Below are 24,076 nucleotides of genomic sequence, written 5' to 3'. Positions count from 1 at the left end.
AAAGCATAAACAATCATTCAGTGCAATTCTACAATAGTTTTCTTCAAATGACAACGGAAAACCAATGCTGCCCGCAAATCATAGTTTGTAGGCACAAAACTCGACATATTTACGGGTTTGAAACAGATACCGATGTACGGAGCGGGCACTGCAGATCAGGTCCGATGGCCCCTGCACTGAGGACTAGCATCATCTGTAGGGAAATTCTGGTTTCATACTTCCACACCTGGTATTGTGCTCATGCAGTGATGGATCGCTCTGCCATATCACAAACCATATTAAAACAAATTCAGTCTACTGCTCAACAAGCAGTGTCAGTGCGTACTGTTAGACATCACTTGCTGTGAAGCGTCCATTGCTGTGTTTACCACAGAGATAACCCCACAGGTGCTTGCACTGACAATAGTGGGATGGAATGACATCATTTTTACCCACGAATCCTGATTCTCCCTGTGCCAGCCCATTGATTAGATTAGTATCTGGAGACACAGGTGAGAGATTGTTGAAGTGTTGGCTTATGCATTGCGATACTGGTCCTGCAGCCTGTCTTATAGTTTGGGTCAGTATCTGATACCACTCCCACACCCCCTTAGTACGCATTGCCAGTACACTAACCAGCCACCACTACATCTCTGAAGTGAAGTGTCAGTCTGTTATCCTGCCATACTTTCTCGGAGGTTAATGTGCGACCACACGTGGCGTGCATTGTTAGATTTCTTCGTCACCCATTGGAGTGCTTACTGCCTCAGCTGTTCTCCCGATCTCTTGCCTATCAAAAACATCTGGTCGATGATTGTGGAATAAATTGCCCAGGGTACAGCACCTTCTGCTACACCTTATCAAGTTCGGCAATATGAAGAGGCAGTGTGTACTGCCTTACAACATCACATGGCCGTATAACATTACAGGTCAGGATTGATCTATGAGGTCTTGAATATCTTATTTGTATCTGTCAGTTGGTATGGAGAAATTGAGATTTGCGGGATTTCTTTATATAGTTTTGCATGATTAAGTCCTGACGCTATGCAAATCTGTCATTTAGTTACATGCGATTTGCGATCTGTTATGTGTTACTTTCCAATAATAAATCATATTTTTTTTCTGATTACCGTTCAAATATAACGACGATAAATGTTTGAGATCATTTGGAATAATATTTTAATAACTATGTGGATGATGTGACACATGATGACTGGGTGTTGTGTGATGATGTCCTTAGGTTAGTTAGGTTTCAGCAGTTCTAAGTTCTAGGGGACTGGTGGCCATAGATGTTAAGTCCCATAGTGCTCAGAGCCATTTGAACCAGTTTTGATGATGTGACATCATTTGTTTACTCTTAGAAAGGAAAAAAAAAAGTGTTAATTGTGCGTTTATGGACAGTGAGTGTTGGTATCAGTGATTACGATTCCATAAATAATTGGACGATGTTCAATTGCACACAATCGTGTAGGGCGAATTATGACCTTGAAATTGGTTGTAGATGTATGCAGGTCAATTTTGTGGCAGACTAGTAAGCATTGCGAGTGTGTCGCGGTATCAAGACTGCTTTCGCGCCACTGAGGGTTTGCTTTAAACTCGCGAAAATACGATTTACGCAAATTCTTAATTATTGCAAAAGGGTAGAATATTTGATGAGCCATTGTGGAGGACGTAAGTTTGGATATAAAGATCATTTTCAAAATCCAAAATAAATCCTGTTGATCCATGTAGCCTAGCAACCCAAAACTCGTACGTGGTTATCAGCAGAAACAGTCTTTTTTTAATTTTTTTCCCCATGCACATATTTACTCTCTATGTCGATGTGTGGATGATTTCTGGGCACAAAATACACATTTGAAAGCATTTGATTAAGTAAAAAGGAAAAATATAAATAAGTTTATTCGTATATTTTGTTATTTCATTTTCTTATAGTGGTGTAGAGCCTTACATATTATTAACATTGTGACAGACTGATGGCAAGTACTCTCATTACAAGTAGAGTTCTGGGCCTGGTCTGGAGTAGCTGGTTCTTAAAGTCTCAAAGGTTAAGTGAAGAATATCATCACACTTAAATAACGCAGCATTGAAACCAACTATCTTTATACTACATTAAGCTAGCTATTCCGGAATCGGGTGATACCGTGGCCGTGTAGTTGTGTGTTGTCGACAACAAATAGGTAAACACTAAGATAAACATTTCTCATGCTCTGATATTGACGAGGAAAGAAGAGATGACGACGACACACATGTATACATATACACACGTTATACACGACGCCTTACAATAAAACACAACGGACGTCACGGTATAGCCTCTTTGATTCAGTGGTGAGCTGTGTAGCAGTGGTTGTAGCCAGCAGTGGCAGCAACACTTCAGTACTGATTTCACCATCTTCCTCACTTCACATCGGGCTGTATATTGAATCACGTCATCTATGTATAACTTAGCGTGTAATATCTCCCGTCGGTCTTGGTGTTGTATTTTGGATGACCAGCAAGGTAAACACATCAACCACTACAGAGCATTTGTGAGAAACGAAATATCATTCCTATATTTTACAGATAATTTAAATTAAGTGTTGTTTGAATGCAGAACAAAAAAAAAAACTAGTTTTGTAATGTTGTCGGTCGAGAATTGACCCGGTCTAGAGGAATTGCAGGACATTTGTAGTTAATGTAAAACCTGAAAAGTCTCATCTGGTGGAGAAATTACACTCACTGTCATTTTCTGGCATTGCAGTCACACTTTTTTAAATGGCGGCCAAGCTGATCATCTTACATTTAAATGTCTCTCTGAACTTTCACCATGACGGCATCTACAGCATCTCTAATGTATCAGAGCAAAGTAATACTGGTGAATTCATGCAAGATTGCACTTAACTTGTTTAGGATGAGTTTTGGATGTCCCATAAAATACACATTGAATTATCACACAGATCAGTGTGATATTTGCATTACTACAATAGCTATATTAGTGGCTGCACAATTTTTTTCTCTGGAGACTTCCATCATTAATCATGAGACAGATGAGAGTAGATGAAGTCAAAGCAGCTTTGAAAAATCATACCTGTGGCCAAATATGATAAAATTGGAACTTAATAAAACTAGATATATATGAGACACTTATTTCTGGACAACATAATATGCTTTTGCTAATAATTTACTCGAAATAGGAAATGGCTATTTTCAAGCAAGAAATGGTAAAATAGATATGGGTAATGACTTTCTTTTGTTACCAAATAACTCAGATGAATTTACAAAGCATATATGGATATTCACAACATGTCAAGTAAGGCACTTGACTGGGTTAAGGCAAAAGCTACACTGGTGTCCAAAATTAAAGCAACAAACCGCTATTTCCCCGTCCTGTGTCTACGTCACGATACAAACATACCAACTGTCAACAGATGTCATTACGATCGTGTTCTGCATGGAACATGGCATACTGGTCGACCGACAATCATGCCAGCGATGACGTCGGGGCACCCGTCAAATATGGTAGTGTTTGTCGGGTAGCCCCACATCCACCGTCACTGTATACATAGTCGAAGACAGTGCAGTATGACACAGAGAAGATGCCTGCCACATTCTATGCAGTGGAGAGCTGTAGGAAGAATGAAAGCAAGACAGTCGCAAACTGATGTGGCCCGATGGCTTAAAGTGAATTGTTCTGTTGTTTCTGGGATGTGGCGACAATTTGTAGAGACGGAAACTTTATGCCAAAGACCGGGACAGGGCTGACTACATGTGACATCACAAAGCGAACACCGTTATTTGGCTGTAAGGGCACGACAGTACTACCGTAGTACTGCACGGCAACTGGCATCTGACCTTGCAGCATCCACTGGACGTGTTGTACCGATGCAAATGGTGTACAGAAGACTTTGGCAGAGCGGCCTTTATTGTTGAAGACTTGCTATATTTGTACCTCTGATCTGTCTTCACAGAAGGAGTTTCCAACATGTCACCTGCACGTTCGAACAGTAGGCCAATGTCTTCACACAGATGTATTTCAATCTGATCTGAACTGTGATTCTTGATGGATTCACATCTGTAGTTGATGTGGAACACAATTCTGGGACACAGAATTTGTGGAGAGAGACCGATATGAAGGAGGGTCCCTAATGGTGTGCGCAGGGGCTATGCTGACCACTCGAACAGCTCTTCGTGCAATTGTATGGGTGAATTGGTAAGGTTTAACGGCTGTCAGGTATCGTGACGAGATCTTGGGACATCGTGTGCTGTTGTTAGGTGCTTTGGAACCAGACTTTGTATTGATGGACAGTAATGCTCGACCTCGTAGAGCACGTGTTGGATGCACTGCCGAGACTAAAGAGACAGGTTTCATCACATCAGCATCCACCAACCATCCCCCAAGACTTGCGAGCAGCTCTGCAGGAAGAATGAGATTGGTGACGACATTCACTGCATGTCCCGTTGTCGTCAGCCTTGTGTTGCCGCCAGAGGTGGTCACACCCCATACTGAGCACATTAATCCGTTGGTATGTGTGTCCAAATGTCTTAAGTTGGAAAAAACAAAGAACATTTTTGTCTACTCTGTGCAAGTTTGCTATTGTTTATGTTACGTATTTTTACATTGTTTTTACTTTACTATCATCTGTTTATACTGTTTTGCGTCAAAATAAGTGCAGCCTTGCAAAATTTCCGTTTGTTGCTTTAATTTTGGACACCAATGTATGTCACCTGCCACACCAATAAAATAAATGACATGAGTCTGTCTGAGCCTGAGGCCCCAACACAAATATATTACTTTGCTGATTCCATCTTAGAGAGGAAGCAGTGTGTTCCTTCACTGAATTTTTAAATTCATTGAGTACCATTAATACTAAAAGTAGGTGCACCTTTTGTTTTACTAAGTAAAGGCCATAGATACTTGATATTAGCATTGCAAAGCCAGGCCCAGTCACTAACTAATACTGAATAAGAAATTTTTGAGATTTTGTCTTGCATTTCAGAACAAAATTTTTCACATTTGTTTCAATTTCGTAGTGTTGTATGCAATTGAAACTATTCATACTTAACTTACTCTCACCCAGTAATGCAGGTGTAGTGAATATTGTGTTTAATTGTAAATTTGCCAGGATTCTGTTTGTATGTGTGATAAATAATTGATGTGTAAAGTAAAACTCTAAAACATGTTTCTTTTTAGAATTGCAACTTCAGTTGTAGTGAGCATTAGATATTTTTTTTAAAACATCACGTACAGATCCTGTCCAAAATACAACCTCATTAACACATTCTGCTGACAAATAGCAACTGACACACACACACACACACACACACACACACACACACACACACACACACTCTCTCTCTCTCTCTCTCTCTCTCTCTCTCTCTCAGGTTCAGGTGCCCATCTGTTTACATTTTGTAACAGTGACAACACTTGACAAGTATAACTGTAAACTGAATGAAGTGACGCAGTTGTCAGCACACTGGACTCACGTTCAGGATGTTGGTGGTTAAATTGCTTCAGGAAAATGCTGGTGGACACAGTTCCTTCGCAAAAGGCAAAGCGAATTTCCTTCCCCATCCTTTTCGTAACCAGAGCTTGTGCTCCGTCTTTAATGACAGGACGTTAAACTCTAATCTACACCTGCACTTACAATTTTTATGTTACAAGTTAATGAACCATGTAATCAACATACTTAATCACACAAAATCTTCAAATGTATGATATTTACATCAAAAAAATTGAAAATTTTACAATTGCAACAAATTTTGATGCTTTTTCTAATTTCAGATGCAAATATTTAGTAAGTTTTACTAACATTTGTGTCATATCATAATTTGGTTGTGTTCACAGTAAAAATATTGCCACTATTTTTTTTTTAAAGTGGAAATACAAGTGTTTTTGGAACATCTAGTTCTTGTATTTTCAGCTGAACATTATCTGAAAAGTCATATACCATGCTATATTCGTACATAAACTGTGTAAATGGGTAAAAAATGTAAACTTACATATTTAACAGTAAAAGTAAATGTGGATCATCTTGTTTTCTATATTTACATCTACGGGGATACTCTGCAAATCACATTTCAGTGCCTGGCAGAGTGTTCATCGAACTACCTTCACAATTCTCTATTAGTCCAATCTTGTATAGTGTGCGGAAAGAACGAACACCTGTATCTTTCTGCATGAGCTCTGATTTCCTGTATTTTATTGTGGTGATCATCTCCCTATGTAGGTAGGTGTCAACAAAATATTTTTTGCATTTGGAGGAGAAAGTTGGTGATTGGAATTTCGTGAGAAGATTCCATTGCAACGAAAAGCGCATTTGTTTCAATGATGTCCAGCCCAAATCCTGTATCATTCCAGTGACACAGTCCCCCATATTTCATGATAATACAAAATGCGCTGCCCTTCTTTGAACTTTTTTTATGTACTCCATCAAACATATCTGGTAAGGATACCACACCGCACAGCAGTATTCTGAAAGAGGATGGACAAGTGTAGTTTAGTCAGTCTCCTAAGTGATCTGTTACATTTTCTCTGTCCTGCCAATAAAATTCAGTCTTTGTTTAGCCATCCCCACAACATTTTCTGTGTGTTCCTTCCAATTTAAGTTGTTCGTAACTCTAATCCTTAGGTATTTAGTCAAATTTACAGCCTTTATATTTGACTGATTTATCGTGTAACCGAAGTCATGTGGATGACCTCTCACTTTTTGTTATTTAGTGTCAACTTCCAATTTTCACACCATTCAGATATCTTTTCTAAATCGTTTTGCAATTTGTTTTGACCTCTGATGACTTTATTAGTCAATAAAGACAGTGTCATCTGCAAACGACCTGATACGGCTGTTCAGATTGCCTCCCAAATCGTTTATATAGGTAATTGTTTTGTAGATAAAGTAATGAGCTCTTCGTTATGGTCAGTCCTTATGTGCTGCACTATAGCATATTGTATCTAACTGTTGCAGTTGTCAGTCCTAATGAAGCACAAGTGGAATGCTGTGCATGCATATATGGCCAAATGGGTGAAAATTGGACATTTAACATGCTATACAGACTCCAATTGTGGCAGCGGAAGCCTTTACGTGGACTAGTCCTCTCGCATAGGCTCGGCAGGAATTGTGACGGAACAGTAATGATTGCCTTTTGGTTGTACCTGAGATGCACGGTATTGTCATGTGGGTGAGCCAGGGAACATGTATTCGAACATGTGAGAACCTGGAATGAACTGAACGTATCAGTTGAATGTAGTACCAGGCACTTGCCATGACAAAGGTCATGACATTTTCTAGGACACTTACTTGGTGATTTGAAGTTTCAACCGTACAAACTGCAAGTGATTTGATAGTTACGAAAAACTGACAAGAAAAATACTCACCAACTGCACTGATGCACTTGCAATGATTAACTGAGAACCATTATTTCTAAAATGTAGACTTTCACAGCTGGAAATATCATGTCTATTATAATTATCTGGGCTGTTATGCTGTGGTTGGTTGATGAATTTTGTCTCAATTCCCAACGTTTCGACTTCCCATAGCCATGCCATCCGTTTGCTCATAAAACTGTTCATTGCACTTGAAGTATGTAGTCGTCAAACAACATTTAAATAGTTCTAAAATATCGGCAGGAAAAATTCTATCCAGCTTTTCCAATACATCATTAAGTGGAACCATGGTAAACAGCGATACCACATCGAAGCTGACCAATATGTCCTCCTGCTGGACCAGTATGCCATCCAATCTGCTGATGAAATGTGTCGAATTCTTTATATAAGAGTCCGAACGGCCCACATGTGGTTTCAAACTTGGTAGTCAAAAACTTGGCTAACGAGTAGGTGGGCAAACCAATGGCACTTAGTATCGGTCTTAACGGCACATTTTCTGTACGAGTTTTTGGCAATCCATAAAGCCTTGGTGGTAGCGCAACTGAATTGCACAGACCTTTCTGTACACTCTCTTCAGTGGAGGACTTTTTTACTAACCGCGACACAGTTCTGAGAACGTTGTTAGTGGGGTCCGTTAAGACCGATACTAAGTGCCATTGGTTCGCCCACCTACTCGTTAGCCAAGTTTTTGACTACACTGTTGAAACCACATGTGGGCTGTTCGGACTCTTATATAAAAGAATTTGACACATTTCATCAGCAGATTGGATGGCATACTGGTCTAGCAGGAGGACATATTGGTCAGCTTCGATGTGGTATCGCTGTTTACCATGGTTCCACTTAATGATGTATTGGAACAGCTGGATCGAATTTTTCCTGCCGATATTTTAGAACTATTTAAGTGTTGTTTGATGACCACATACTTCAAGTGGAATGAACAGTTTTATGAGCAAATGGAAGGCGTGGCTATGGGAAGCCCCCTAAGTCCCGTAATTGCAAACTTCTTTATGGGGAAATTCGAAGAACAGGCCTTAGGTACTGCCAGCAAAAAACCAAATGTATGGTTCCGATACGTGGATGACACGTTTGTGCTGTGGAGACATGGTAGGGAGGAACTAAGCCGGTTTCACGAACATCTAAACAGCATAAACTCGAGAATTCAGTTTACAATGGAGGAGGAGGTAGACGGCAAATTACATTTCCTCGATGTGCTTGTTTTTAGAAATGAAAATGGTAGTTTGGGCCACTCAGTATACCGCAAACCCACTCACATGGGCCGTTATTTGCACTGGGATTCGAACCACCACTCACAACAGAAGCGGGGTGTTATCAAGACATTAGCTGGCAGAGCTAAAAATATTTGTGAACCTGAGTTTCTCGACGCTGAGATGGAACATCTCCACAATGCACTAATGAAGAATGGATGTTTTATCCGCCGAAATAAAACGTGCGTTGAGGCAGCGACGCAGAAATCATACTGACGTACAGGCTTCTGCAAACTCTAAGGTTTTCCTGCCGTTTGTTAAAAATGTAACGGAAAGAATAGGGAGTATCTTGACGAAGCGGAATGTTACCGTAATTTACAAGCCCACCAGGAAGATACAGGAATACCTTAAGCCTGCCAAGGATGCTCGCAAACCTTTGGAAAAAGCTGGAGTGTGTAGGATCCCATGCAGCTGTGGTGATGTTTATGTGGGTACAACTAAAAGAATGGATTCTAAACGTTTGGAAGAGCACAAGGGAAATTGTAGAAGAGGATAAACGGAACGATCAGCTGTTGCGGAGCATGCTTTCCAGCCAGGGAACCACAATATTTGTTTTGAGGAGACGCAAGTACTAGCGGCCACAAGCAGATATTACGAAAGGCTCTACAGGGAGGCCATCAGAATTGCTAAACACCCAAATAATTTCAACCGAAAGGAGGAGGGCATGAAATTAAATGGTATATGGATGCCGGTGTTAAAGATGATGTGTACCAACCGTCCACTACTGGGTTATGGCAACGGCGATCGACGGCAACGGACAGCGGCCAATTGCACTGACATTTTCAAAACACGTGACATCACACCGCGGCACAGGAGCTCGCGGAGACGGAATTTAGCGGCAGTCAGTAGCGAGCCAGTGGGTGTGTTGGACCTTCTATCGACCTACGGACCCCCTTGAAGATGTCTCCCGCAGTCGGAGACGAAACGTTGGGAATTGGGACAAAATTCATCAACCGACCACGGCATAACAGCCCGGATAATTATAATGGACAACCATTATTTCTCCAACTACTGTTGATGTCTAATCTTTCAGACATTTTTGTGACTGGATATGTTATTAAGTAAAATTCTGAATAATATTTGGTTTCTGCAGGGTGGTGCAAAAACTCTCTAGTGCCAAAATGTGGCTGTACTTAAATTTTTCCGAACTGCGCAGTATCCCGCTTTGGCGATGCGAGGTGGCCGTCCCTTGGCTCTTTCCCCAGATTTAACTCTCTGTATTACTTCCACAGGGATTGTGTAGGAAAGAATATTTGGCAGTAACTTGGAGACAGTTGACAAACTTAAAGACTAACATTTGTTGTGAAATAAGCACCATTCTGTAGGAAGTGCTAAAGTTTTATTAGGGACGCCTTACTGTGATGGTTTCAGTTGTACATCCATGAAAATGGGGACATTTGGAGGAAGTTATTTTCAAATTGTTGTCAGGTCTGGAGATGTGTGTTACATCCTGCAGGAACTGCTAATTTATGAATTTGTATTACTTTGTAACTGTGTTAAATTACTGCTTGCATCCCAAGTGATTATGTAATCTACCCATATAAACAAACGTGTTAAAGCACGCACTCCCAAACATTGGAATGCTTGCCATCCACGGATTGAATTCGCTGTGCACATTAAAAATAAAGACAGTGTGTCTGCCAGCCTCAGTGTGATTTTTAGGTGGCTTTTCACATCCACCAAGGTAAATACTAGGTTGATTCCTGTGTCCCACCTGACATACATAATGCGCAAATACTTCAACATGTGATTCACATTCACCTATAAAGTTACGCTAAAAGCAAAGTGGTCTGATGTAAGCACCTGGTAATGTGTTGAAATAATTAAATTATCCAATTAGCTACAAGTTGACATTACAGGTAATCTTATCAGAACAAACTAATGTACATAACCAAGAGTTAACAGCACTTAATGTTAATGCAAAATTGAAACTGGTATTTTGTGGAAATTTGCTTAACTCTGGGGGGTTGATTTAACTGTTTCCTGGATTTGTCATTAGCTGTCAGTAAGCCAACAGCTGATTTCATTCCAATTTTTGTTTATTATTCCAAATAAGTATGAAATTTTCATGAAAATCTTCAGTTACACATTGCATTAACTTCCATGATATATACATTTCAGAGTTGCACAAAACTCATAATGGAGCCACAGAAGACTGTCTAAATGCTTCACAAATACTACAGTCTCTGTACGATCTCTGGCATACCTCTCTTATTAAAGTAATAAAAGTAAGTTTTTGCTCTTTGTTATTGAGGTGATTGCATAAAGAAAGTTGCAACTGAGAACTTTTGATAAGTTTGACACATTGTGTGATACTGATAGAAAAATCTGGCATAATTTTGCTTGAGTTTCATTTTTATCACAAAAATGATTGAGCTAGTATATTTAAGTAATGTCTTCACAGTATTTATTAATGACATGCTAATTACTGTAAGATTTTCATTTGCAATGTTTTCAGTGACTGTGTTTGTTGTAGATTCTTAGAAGTAGAAGCTTTTTGTGGTGAAAATATTATTAGCCAATCCCAGAAACTACACTAAAGTAGATATGAAGTTCATATTCAAGTGGAAATAGAAGTGAATCATTTAGTAATTACTTATAGGATATATAAAGAAATCTGTGACGATACGATCACATTAGTTGTTAGTCCCCTTATCAGTAATTTCATTGTGTCATATCCCAGTCTGCCACTTTTTAAGGGGTACGTGGATTCCTCCCTGGGCAGAGCTGACAGTGGCTTTAAAATGCCTTTGAGTGTGTCAGCCACTTTGAAATAACAGCCTGTAGACAGTTACAGTTGGTTCTTTGTGACATTGGAGATATTCTGTATATGTTATGATCTGTCATTGGATAAAGGACACCAGCAAGGAAGGAAGGATTGAGAGTTTGTTGTCATATGAAGTCGGTAGATACAAACACGCCAAACTCTACATGTGTAACACTATTGTTGTGTTTGAGTACTCGTTCAGAATTAACACTTCACCGTGTCACAGGTTGGCCCTGGAGCGCGCGACGACGGCGGAGGAGGCGGTGGAGGTGGTGACGCAGCTGCTGGAGCGGCACGGGCAGGGCGGGCCCTGCTCAGACTCGGACCCAGGCTTCACCTACCACAACTCCTTCCTGCTGGCCGACCCCACGCAGGCCTGGGTGCTCGAGACTGCCGGCCGCCACTGGGCTGCCAAGAGGTTCACGTGTACGTTACGTCCGTGCAGGGTGCACCCGAACTTGGGTGACTGTCGGAGGTCGTTCGGGGATATTTTCGAGAGTGTTACGGCACCGGTCGTATGTGGTTTCGGGTGCCTCGTAACGGTCTAATCGCTTTCCGCATAATATTCTTGTCAGGTCTCCAGGTTGATCGTACATTTGCCTTGCCAGAATATTTCACAGCACACGTGTCCAGCACCTTCAGGTGACAACGTTGTTTGCCCATTGATTTATTGTGTGAATGACAGCCCTTTTGTAAACTGCAGAAAACTGGGCTGGAGGTTTCTCACCACCACCTCCTGACACAAATTGAATGTACGGCACGGTAGTTGGCTACAGATGTGATGAGAGTATTGGGATTTATATGCCGGAGAAGTTATGTAGTAACATAACTGTGTACCATTTTATTTCTTATGCTCATTTATTTTTGTTCCTGTCGTCATCCTATTGTGTACAGTTTCAAGCTGTCGGCGGGTCTGCTTGGAGCACGAGCCTCTCTGTCGTCTTCCGTCTTCCCTCCGTCGCTCCGTCTCCACCTCGATCGAGTTTTCTCCTTTCATTTACACGCAGCCCTTCACTTCTTTTGACCACCTCTCTGTTGGTCTTTTTCCCTTCCCTTTCATCTAAAGTCTTCCAGGGTATCCTCTCCACCTCCACTGACTTTACTGAGGTAGCCTACGCGTGTGTTCTGCGCTTCTGGGAGAGCAGGACTGACAACAGTCGTAGGGATTGCCAGTCCTTTATAGTGTCGTGGGAGACGTACTCGAATGCCACAGTGAACGAGAATTGGTCTGTTTGCTCACTCCAAAATAAGGAAGGGAAATAATGAGAAACACCTACATTAATGCAGAGCGAGAGTGCACCGAACATTCTGCAACAACTACCGCAATAACTGCTTCCCGAGGTTGACAGTGCCGTAAACGAGGTAGCTTATGCACAGTGTGATTTAGCACTTTCGGAGGGGAAGTGAGAGTGTAAGCACATGATCACTGCCTACTTTGTGGGCTTGTACGGGTGGAGGATAGGTGTAGGGGAAGTGAGCCCAATCTCTCTCACACAGCACAAGCAGCGCACTGGAACCGACAGCACATTCAAAATGGTTACCCAGCCTCAAGCGGTATCTCATAACATAAATTCCAGACACTCACTTATACAGCGTGTGTCTACTAAGAGTAGTCAGGCCCATTTTCTCTGCTGTTTCAGCTACATTTGCAAATTCATTTTTTCTTTACATAGACAGAGCCAGCCCAAGTGAGGGTTTGTTTACCATTACAAGTAAATTGATTTTTAAAGTAGAATTTAATGTGCCCATTCGACAGAGTGGTCCCAGATTAGTCTGGTGAAATATTTGTTTTATCTGTAAGTATTATCAGGGACAGTAACCACATTGCTACCTTGGTCATATGGTTAACATTTGAGCTCAATAATCAGTGGTTTGCTGGATGGAGACCCACTTATATTTTATAAATTCATTTTTTTCAATAGTAGTAATATTATTTCATGCATATTACATTCCAAAGGTAATATGATGAAAGGACATGGATATTTGCATGAACTTGTATAGAATTTCCAGTATTATTTGGTTGTTTGCTAACTTCTATCATCACAACAAACATCAGATTTATAATTATTGACAAGTAAACAACCAAACACACAATTTTGCTGAAAACTTACGCCTCTTGTGATTTTTGAAATTCCGTATATGTGCAGTCGGGTGAGGTTCTGAGATTTGCTTTGCATCTGTGTGCTTCAATTTGCAGACTCGGGCTTCAAGGATAAGTGACAGGCTCGGAAGGCCCGAGTCGAACATTGATAAATAAACGTGTAAATAACTGTATTTGATGACACAAAGAGTTAAAATATGCCAGCATATGAGGGTAATGTACGATTAACTGTCAGATGTGCTTTTGCCATTACAAGTTGTAGGATGGATGATATTTTTTTGTACAGACACGGAAAACAAATTAAAAGAACACCGACTACAGTGAATGAATGCAATTTTGTCACATGCACAAGGAATTTTCACAGTTTCTGAGGAAAAACAAAGCTTGTTGACATTTTGAAAAATTTATATTTCTTCCAACAATTTCTATGCAGACTATCCATAATGCAATGTTTTTGTAAATTTCAGTGCCAAAAATTGGTAGTGTAAGACTGAATATATTTTTATAGGCCCTTCACGAGAAACAATTTCTGACTTGTTGTCAATCAAATGTGAACAAGTTTAAGATTCTCCATAAAGTTTTAAGATTCTCCATAAAGTTTTAAGATTCTCCATAAAGTTTTAAGATTGTTCATGAAGTTTTAAGATTGTTCATGAAGTTTTAAGATTGTCCATGAAGTTTTAAGATTGTCCATGAAGTTTTAAGATTGTCCATGAAGTTTTAAGATTGTCCATGAAGTTTTAAGATTGTCCATGAAGTTTTAAGATTGTTCATGAAGTTTCAAACTTGACTATAGAGGTAAAGTTGCACAATACTTGATGTTATACTAAAAATTAGTAAACACTGAAAAACATTGGAAAGTTAATAAAAGTTCATGCAAATATAAATACTCGTGCCCTACCATCAGATTACGTTTCAAATTTTATACGTACAAATTAATATGACTAGGATTGGAAGGAAAGAAAAAAAGAAGAAAGGAGAGAGGATGACTTGACTCAGTGATCTGCTGATTACAGAGCTCAAATGCTTATCACGTGATGACCACCATCAGCTTGTGCTCAGGGTAGCAAAGCACTGGTATGTCAATGACGCACAGAACTTCTCGTGCAGTTTTCTCAAAATCACCTAAGTAGTATGCCTTACTATTTGTACGTTACGATGTCCTAATGGACTTCTAAAAGTGTATGAAGCTTAAAGTAAATGAATGATCCAGACATCGTGGCTTCCCCTTGTCAGATTCATTTTTCCAGCAGTGTTAGCTGTTCGTTAATAGTGATACACTGCAGCACAGACAGATTTACTTACAGGCAGTCAGCCAGTACGCATAGTGTGTGGATTCATAGAAGGTGACTGAAGAGCATCAGTACAATGCTTTGTTGAGCTGTTCCCACAGGGATGGCAACCAAAATGGGAGTACTGTTGCATCTGAGGTTCATCGCATTACTGTCTCTTGGTTTTCATTTTTTAATATTACATGCTTTCTCACTGTTGTGAATGTAGTTTCGAAGGAACAGAGGTAATTGGAGTAACGTACAAAATAAATTGTAATTACATAATTATCCTGTAACGAGTCACTACACAGGTCCCTTACACTAAAATCCTCAGACATTATCCCCAAACAATCTCAAAGTTTTTCGGAGTTTGGGTTCAACTTGTATAGAAGCTATACCATTTCATTAGGTTTGATAACTGTGTAAACTACAAAATTGCTTGGTGTTCATCACTAGAAAGCATAATACAGGGAATAATTCCTTTCTGACATAGGTTGTCTTAAGGATACAGGGTACCTTTCCGGCTCATTATTAAGTAAAAATCGACCCCTATTTCCTTGATGCAATGTTTATAATGTGTGTATGTTTTACAGATTTATTGTTGATATCAGGTAATGCAGCACAATTTCTAGACAAATTAGATGTATTTTGAATATTTTTCAACCTGCTTATGGTTATTAAAATAATTACAAAGAAATTGATGCAATTTTTTCCCCAAAATGCTTCCTCAAATTGAGGTACCATTTAATCCAATGTTATACAATTGAAGGAGATGAAATTTTTACCAGATATGCATGACGTGATGGTTGAGGTACTAGACCTATTTAATTCCACCTATTATGTATATTACAAGGCTAAAAAATATCCCATCTTACATTTTAATTTTTAAAATTTTTTCCTAGTAAAATGCCACTTTTTCTATAATTTAGTTGATTCTGCAATAATTCTTTGGTCTATTACATAAGTATGGACTGTTGCAAGTTACAGAAAAAAATTAGAGCAATGCTGTATAAACTTTAGGAAATATTTTTGCCTGAATTCTGAAAGATACAACTTGTGGGAAATTGTGAAGATATGAGACCAATTAAACTGTGCCTCAGTATATTCTTGAAGCATAGTCTTCATCCTGCAGCATTTCTTCATCTTCAAGCTTTCTCTTGGCATTCCTTTTAGCACTTCTTGCTTCTTTGGTAACTTGAAGAGCGACTCTTTCAGTTTCATGCACCCTTTCTGTCACACGCAAGCAATTGATCTTCCATATTAGAGCCACATTTTATGCCTAAATTTCTCAGGACTTCCAACCTTCCTATCACTCAATCATTGAAACATATTACTGTATCTAGTACACCAGCTTTTAATGTATTTAGTCCTACAAAAACATTCTTGGGTAATCTTTCCCATGTGCAATGGTTGAAACTTTAATTTGTATTTTGAGTGCCCTCATGAAGACTTTTACTAAGCAAAATGCGGTCACTCAGGTCTCTAAAAATTGATTTTATTTCATTCATAACAGGCTCAGGAAGAGAATGCTTATGATGGTATATTTGACCACTTTCTTTTGCTTTTTGGTAACCACACCAAGAATCTGCTCCTTTAGTGTAAAGTCTGTGAACAGTGTGGTCATCTGTGGACAGCTTATGAAAGTAGGTGTCCCATACAGCTTTTTTAATTGCTGGAACTTCATTCAGAGGTACAGTTCTTCTAATGGCCAGTCCATAATAACTCTGAAGGTGGTCTATTTCAGTTTCTGTCAATCTTCCATGGCCAGGCAGAGATTTTCCATCCGATAGCAACTTTCTTTTCTCTTCGTAGCTTTCTCAATCTAGCACCCATCCTCTTTTGCATGTGTCCACAACACTTCAGTTTTGTTACCAAGGTATCACCATAAACATTGAACTCATTAATTTTATTGAAAGCTTTAGAGTCCCCATTGCCCAGGTACTTCGTATATCTAATGTTATAAATGGACACTGACCTGTGAAATATTTGTATAGCTCCATCACACTGCATACCTCGACTGTAACCATCATAATTCTTAGAACACTGATGTTCAATATGTCCTTCAGTGTTACCATGGCATATGTGGCAGTGCTTAGATAAGAACTCGGCGTCAACTACTTTTTCCATGCTCCAGAGAAGTAGCACTTACAAACACCACTCAAGGAATGCTGTCTTCAATGTTGCCATGTCCCATCAAGTGCAACAGCAATGTCCCTGGTTCCACTAATATTTACAGTTTCTTCTACTGTATGTTTCATAGATGCTTTAGATACAACCGTCAAGGCACCGAAAAGTATTTTTATGTAATTGCTGAACCTACTGGGAGGAGGAAGGAGGTCCATCAAACCACAAAACGTTTGAGCAGCCTTTTTACTTTTTCCTATTGCACGCATTGCATACACTAACTTCACATTCACATCATATGAATTATGGACAATGTTTGAAGTCATTTTTAAGTAGATTCATTGCAGGACCTACACAGAACAACTAATTTTGACACTAAACCCTTCCAGCTACTTTTTTTGTTCAGATATTTGCAGACAGCGCACACCATCACGTAGTTTACATTTTGCCACTTCTTTTATCAAAGAAGATAAGATCAACAACAACAAAAAATCCACTACAAACAGCGTCCTTGTTAACACAAAAATTTGAATAACCAGTGGTGTGCCATGTGGGCTTTCCGTTCCTGAAGAACTGATACATTGGTTACTTTCAATGGTGTGGCTTGCTTTGTTTGTGAACTGGTTACCATGGAATTTCCGTTTATTGAATTTCTTGATGTGCAGCATAGTTCATATTTATTGCACACCAAAGGATATGTACTTCCAGTGGAGGGGAAGGGGAACACTTTCTTTTCGCCACTTTCTTTGCTCTCAAAAGGAAAGTAACTCATTGCTGCAGTCCACACCAGTTGTTTTTATTACACTCAAAAATACAGGCAGGTTTCATCTGCTGTATCATTTGTGATTTTGTTGGAACATTGACATCAGATGCAGTCATTTTCAGTTGTCATCAACAGAAAGACATTCCTAGTGTCTGTCCATTTCACAATCAACAAATGATGTCGTCTACTATACGAAAGTTCATTTTTTTCCCAGCGTCTGTGCAGTTGAATTCCTTTTCTAAAGCGTATGCCTGAAAGAAGTTGTTCAGTGGTTGGTCTCAGGAAATGAAGGAAAAGAGTTACAAACAGAATAAATTCACTGGGTTTGACAGTAATCATCATAAGCTACAACACTGGTCGTGAGGCTGTCGGAAACTGTCGGCAAAAATATCTCGTGGAATCACTTGAATTAATGTGGTCACCTATTGTTAGATATCTGCAGCATCTGTGAATGTTTGTTTGTGAACAACAAAATTCTTACACTGTCTTTGCTTATAAACTTCAACCCTTCTGCAATCTTTGTCAAAGACAGGTGTTGATCATCCACAAGCATCTGTTGCATTCCTATCAGTACAAAATGGAGCAATGCCTTAGTGTGAAGTTTTGCTTCAGATTAGGAAAAGCAGTGACAGAGATTTGTGGAATGTTCGTGCAAGTGTACATGGGTGAAGCAGTGAGTAAGAAGTGAGTGTGTGTGTGTGTGTGTGTGTGTGTGTGTGTGTGTGTGTGTGTGTGGTTTAAATGCTTCAGAGGTGGGAAGGGTAAGCTGCTTTCAGATCAACAAGGACAATCTGTGACTATATCAAACAAACGTGACATGTTTGCGGGTAATTGATGGCTATCTTTGAGAATGAGACCAGAAGAGTTGGAGAGAAGCAAATAATGTGTAAGCTGTATTCTTCATGAACGTTCGCAGACATCGCCAGTATCCAATTAGATGTGATTATGGTGCTTTCAGTGATTCCACAAGAAGCATTTACTGTCAGTTTTCAACAGTTTTACAACCAATGTCAGAAGTCTTTTGTAGCTGATGGTACTACTTTGAACACTGCTAAAGGTACTCTGTTTGTAACTGTTGTTTCCTTTATCTTCAGAGACTTTCCACTGAAGTTTCGAGATGCAACTTGTATTTTTAAGTACTGTACTGTCAAGCCTTCTTGAAAATAAATACAAAGAATGTAGCAGACAACACGACATGTGACCTCGTGAGATGCACTGTTTGACGAAAGGAGTGTGAAAACAATAAAGCGAGTAACATAGAGCGTTGTCTGAATTTCTCTCCCACCAAACTACATCTACAGTTATTGGGGTTACTTTCCATTTCGATTATGTATGGAGCATGATAAGAATAAAAGTTTTAATGTGTCTCTATGTGCTGTAATTATTTTAATCTTGTCCACATGATCCCTTTGGGAGCAATGTGTAGGGAGTTGTTGTATATTCTGGAGACATTGTTTAAACCGGTTCTTGAAACTTTGTTAGTAGACTGTCGGGATGCTTAAGATCTATTTTCAAGAGTGCCAGTTCACTTCCTTCGGTATCTCTGTGACTCTCTCCCACAGACTAACCAAACCTGTGACCATTCGTGCTGCCCTTCTCTATATAGATTCAGTATCCTCTCTTAGTCCTATGTGGTATGGGTCCTCTACACATAAGCAGTATTCTGAAATGGATCATATGACTGATTCTTAAGCAATCTCCTTAGTAGACTGAGTGCACTTCCCCATTGTTTTAACACTAAACCAAAGTGTACCACTCGCTTTACCCATGGCTGAGCCTATGTAATCATTCCTTTTCATATCCTTACGAAGTGTTACACCCAGGTATTTGTATAAATTGGCCAATTCTGACTGGGACTCATTTATATTATAGTCGTACGATATTATGTTTTTCATTCTGTGACATGCACAGTTTTACATTTCTGAACATTTAAAGCAAGTTCTAGTCTCTGCAACTGTTTGAAATCTGACTGAATATTTATGCAGCTTCTTTCAGACAGTACTTCATTGTAGATAACAGCATCAACTGCAAAAAAGTCTGAAGTTACTATTAATACTGCCCACAAGGTCAAAATATAAAACTTATTCAGCAAGGGTCCCAACATCTGTAGTTACTTCTACATTTGACAGTGACACTTGATCCAAGATAACATGCTGTGTCTTCCTTACCAAAAATTCCTCAATCCAGGCACAAATATCACTTGATATCTCATATGGTTGAACTTTTGACAATAAGCATGGGTGTGGTACTGAGTCGGATGCTTTTCAGAAATCAAGAAATACTGTGTCTAGCAGACTACCTCGATACAAAGCTTTCAGCACATCATGTGAGAAAAGTGCGATTTGGGTTTCACGTGATTCAGTGTCTTAGCAAATCTATCTGGTTGGCATTGAGGAGGTCATTCTGTTTCAAATGCTTCATTGTGTTTGAGCTCAGAATATGTTATAAGCTTCTACAACAAATTGATATCAAGGATATTGGACAGCAGTTCTGTGGATCACTTCTAATGTTCTTATTGTAGATTGGTGTGACCTGTGCTTTTTTTCCAAGAACTGGGCATGGCTTTTTGTTCAAGGAATCTATGATAGATAGTTAGAAGAGGGGCTAGCTCAGCCAGAAATTCCGCTTATAATTTGACAGGGTTTCCGTTGGGGTCTGGAGCTTTGTTCAGTTTCAACTATTGCAGCTGTTTCTCAACACTGCTGACACTAATACTTATTTCAGTCAACTTTCCAGTGGTAGAAGGATTAAATTTGGGGCAATTCTCCTGGATTTTCCTTTGTAAAGGAACATTTGAAAATGGAGCTAAGCATTTCAGCTTTTGCTTTGCAACCTTTAATTTCAGTTCCTGTCTTACTCGCTAGTCTCGACTGTACACTAATGTTGGTGTCTGCAGCTAGTGGTCTAGTGGCTAGCATTTTTACCTCTCGATCACAGGGTCCTGGGTTCGATTCCTGGCCGGGTTGGGGATTTTCTGTGCCTGAGGACTATGTGTTTGTCTTGTCATCATCAGCATTCCTGACAGTGGCTGGATTGGACTGTGAAACAAATTGGACAGTGTAAAAATTGTGACTTTGTACAGGTTGTGATGAATGCACAGTTGAGTGTCCCATAAACCAATTGTCATCACCACCACCAACTTTGGTGTTACTAACAGCCTTTACACATGACCAGAATTTCTTTGGGTTTGTGAAATATCACTTGACAATATTCTGCTGCGGCAGTCATTGAAGGCATCACACATTGCTCTCTTGACAGCCTAATGCATTTCATTCAGCATCTCTGTATCTGTAACCGTACACTTTTATACCTATTATCCAGTAACCTCTGTTTCTTTTGAAGTTTCTTTACATTGACTGTACATCGTGGAGGTTCGTTCCCATTGTGAAGTGTTCTATTGGATACATCTCTGTCCAGTGCGTGGTCAATTGTTCTTTTAAACTTAAGCCACAGTTCCTCTACATGCTCCTGCACCTGCCCTGTGCTGAATGTTTGAAGTTCCTTACTGAAATTGAACAACGCTGACTTTGTTTTGTTTCCTGAACATGTGTATATCATTCTGCTTGGTTTTAGTTGTCCTTTTTACTTTGGTAATCATCGTTGCCACAGCCATGTCACTGTTTCGATGTGGACATCCTTGAAGAGGTTAGCCCTATTTATTGCCATGAGAGCCAATATAATTCGATTATGGGTGGGATTGCAAACTATCTGTTCTAGGCTGTTTTCAGAGAAAGCATTAAGTAATGTTCCATAGGATGTCTTACACAATAAGAGTTTCACAGGATGTGTTAGCACCATTACAAGTGATTGGTGCTGCCATCTGGTGTTTGTGATAGTGCAAGCATGTTAGTAGCTTTATACAGGTGATGGATATAAGACAAATCTTTGAATACATTTACGAAGACTGAGAAATGCCTGACATAGATCCTTTGTCACTCGTCCTTTGGAAGTGTTATCCACGCAATGTAAGTGCTATGTCACTCATCTCCAGAGCGTTAATATTGTGAAAATCGCGTTACACTCAATCGGGTTACTGTAGGTGTACATCACAATGATTGATACTTTTTTAACAATGTATAAATAATTTGAGGTGTAAAGGTAACGACTCACCTGAATGTCGAGGTGCCGTTTCGTCGAAACACACTCAAGGGCATAAGAATATTGCTAGCTTCAGAAAGCTAGCTACATTGTCAGCCTCCTTTATGTGCCGTTGATGTGGCACACCCGTCATCTTTTCATTGAGTTATTACCTTTATTCCTTAAATTATTTACATTCTGTTAAGGACTTCCCATTACAAAATTACTGTTCTATCAATTTGCAGAGGCTAGTTTTACTAGAGTACTTATTAATGTGTAGAGTAGGAATAACTGACTTGAATCACACTTCCTGTAAGAGATTATAAAGTGACGCTTCATTTATCAGGTCATTATCTTATAATGATAGTAATCAAACTGTGAGCCACTGGACCCAGATAAAAGCCCACTTTCTTCTTGTGTTTCTTCACCGATTGAGACTTCTGTAAGTGCTTTTGCTATTTGACAGTTGATAGGGTCTACCAGAATTTGTTTAGAAACCACGGGAATGTCTAGTGTGTTCACAGATTCGTGAGTATTTTAGGAGTAGCTGATAAATTCTCATTCCTTTTCAGGTCCTCCCCATGACCCCTCATTATTTTTAATTAATGAAATGACATTTTGTCTGAGACTATATATTGTATTTTCCACTACTGGCCAGTGTCGGGTATTATGCCATTTTCAATTGACAGATGACATGCACGAGGACAAGCCTCTGAGCTGTTGGGCAGTCAGCATATTGTGGGGGGAAATGTAAAATGTGGCACAGTAATTCCAGTAGGCGGCAGAAATGTTGACACTTGAGAAATTTTGTACAACTGTGATTCGTGTCCAAATACACACAATTTTCAGTTATTTTCAAAAACATTTGTCAGACCACTTTCATCGACCTCATTTGTTACACACAATTGGGTGGCCATCAATTGTAATAAATGTTCATGGAGTAAAAAATATTGGCTGGGTCTAGTGGTAGTTTTAAAGAAAAACTCATTTTTTCCCCTCTTTAGGATCTCCTTCAATCCGTTGCTTGAATTCCTCCTGTCTGGAACCCAGATTCTCTTGTATGTCTGGAAGCCTAATAGGTTGACATGTTTCTTAAATAACATAGGCGACAAACTGATTCGTATGTAATTTTCATATTTAATAGTTCTAAATGCCATGCTGCCATCAATTATATAGTTTTCGTTCAGTGAAATACTTTCCATATCTATGTAACTCGAATTTACAATTTGTCCAATAACTGAGTACAATAGAACAACTTTACATCCCTCCTTCCTTCACTTCCCGCCAGGAAACACAACACAACTTACACACAGTTAACATCATTCCAAAGTACATCAGCAAAGGTATAGTCATACTAAGATTTAAACATAGAACATTAAAGCGTAAATAATTTACAGAAAATGAGATTCAATCACCAGCACAGTTCAACAGTTATGATAATATATATTCTCATAAACAAAATTTTATCTTTTTGTAGTACAGTTGTTGTTGTTGTTGTTGTTGTTGTTGTTGTTGTTGCGGTCTTCAGTCGTGAGACTGGTTTGATGCAGCTCTCCATGCTACTCTTTCCTGTGCAAGCTTCATCTCCCAGTACCTGCTGCAACCTACATCCTTCTGAATCTGCGTAGTGTATTCATCTCTTGGTCTCCCTCTGCGATTTTTACCCTCCATGCTGCCCTCCAATACTAAATTGGTGATCCTTCGATGTCTCAGAACATGTCTTACCAACCGATCCCTTCTTCTAGTCCAGTTGTGCCACAAACTCCTCTTCTCCCCAATTCTATTCAGTACCTCCTCATTAGTTATGTGATCTACCCATCTAATCTTCAGCATTCTTCTGTAGCACCACATTTCGAAAGCTTCTATTCTCTTCTTGTCTAAACTATTTATTGTCCATGTTTCACTTCCATGCATGGCTACACACCATACAAATACTTTCACAAACGACTTCCTGACATTTAATTCTATACTCTATGTTAACAAATTTTTCTTCTTCAGAAACACTTTCTTTGCCATTGTCAGTCTACATTTTATATCCTCTCTACTTCGACCACCATCAGTTATTTTGCTCCCCAAATAGCAAAACTCCTTTACTACTTTCAGTGTCTCATTTCCTAATCTAATTCCCTCAGCATCACCCAACTTAATTCGACTACATTTCATTATCCTTGTTTTGCTTTTGTTGATGTTCATCTTGTATACTCCTTTCAAGACACTGTCCATTCCGTTCAACTGCTCTTCCGAATCCTTTGCTGTCTCTGACAGAATTACAATGTCATCGGCGAACAACAAGGTTTTTATTTCTTTTCCACGGATTTTAATACCTACTCCGAATTTTTATTTTGTTTCCTTTACTGCTTGCTCAA

At 39.4% G+C, this 24,076-nt stretch overlaps 1 protein-coding gene across 1 annotated transcript in view; it reads left to right on the top strand.

The window, feature by feature from the left end:
* Nucleotides 1-24,076, top strand: part of LOC126295120 (secernin-2) — a 98,933-nt gene that overhangs the window by 37,140 nt on the left and 37,717 nt on the right. Inside the window, exon 4 of the mRNA XM_049987391.1 lies at nt 11,601-11,800. Coding sequence (XP_049843348.1) covers nt 11,601-11,800 — 200 coding nt within the window. The remainder of the gene's footprint in view (nt 1-11,600; nt 11,801-24,076) is intronic.

This window comes from Schistocerca gregaria, chromosome 11 (assembly GCF_023897955.1).
Source record: "Schistocerca gregaria isolate iqSchGreg1 chromosome 11, iqSchGreg1.2, whole genome shotgun sequence".
Taxonomy (NCBI): Eukaryota; Metazoa; Arthropoda; class Insecta; order Orthoptera; family Acrididae; genus Schistocerca; species Schistocerca gregaria.
The sequence above is the reverse complement of the archived record's forward strand: the minus strand, read 5'-3'. Positions and strand labels throughout refer to the sequence as shown.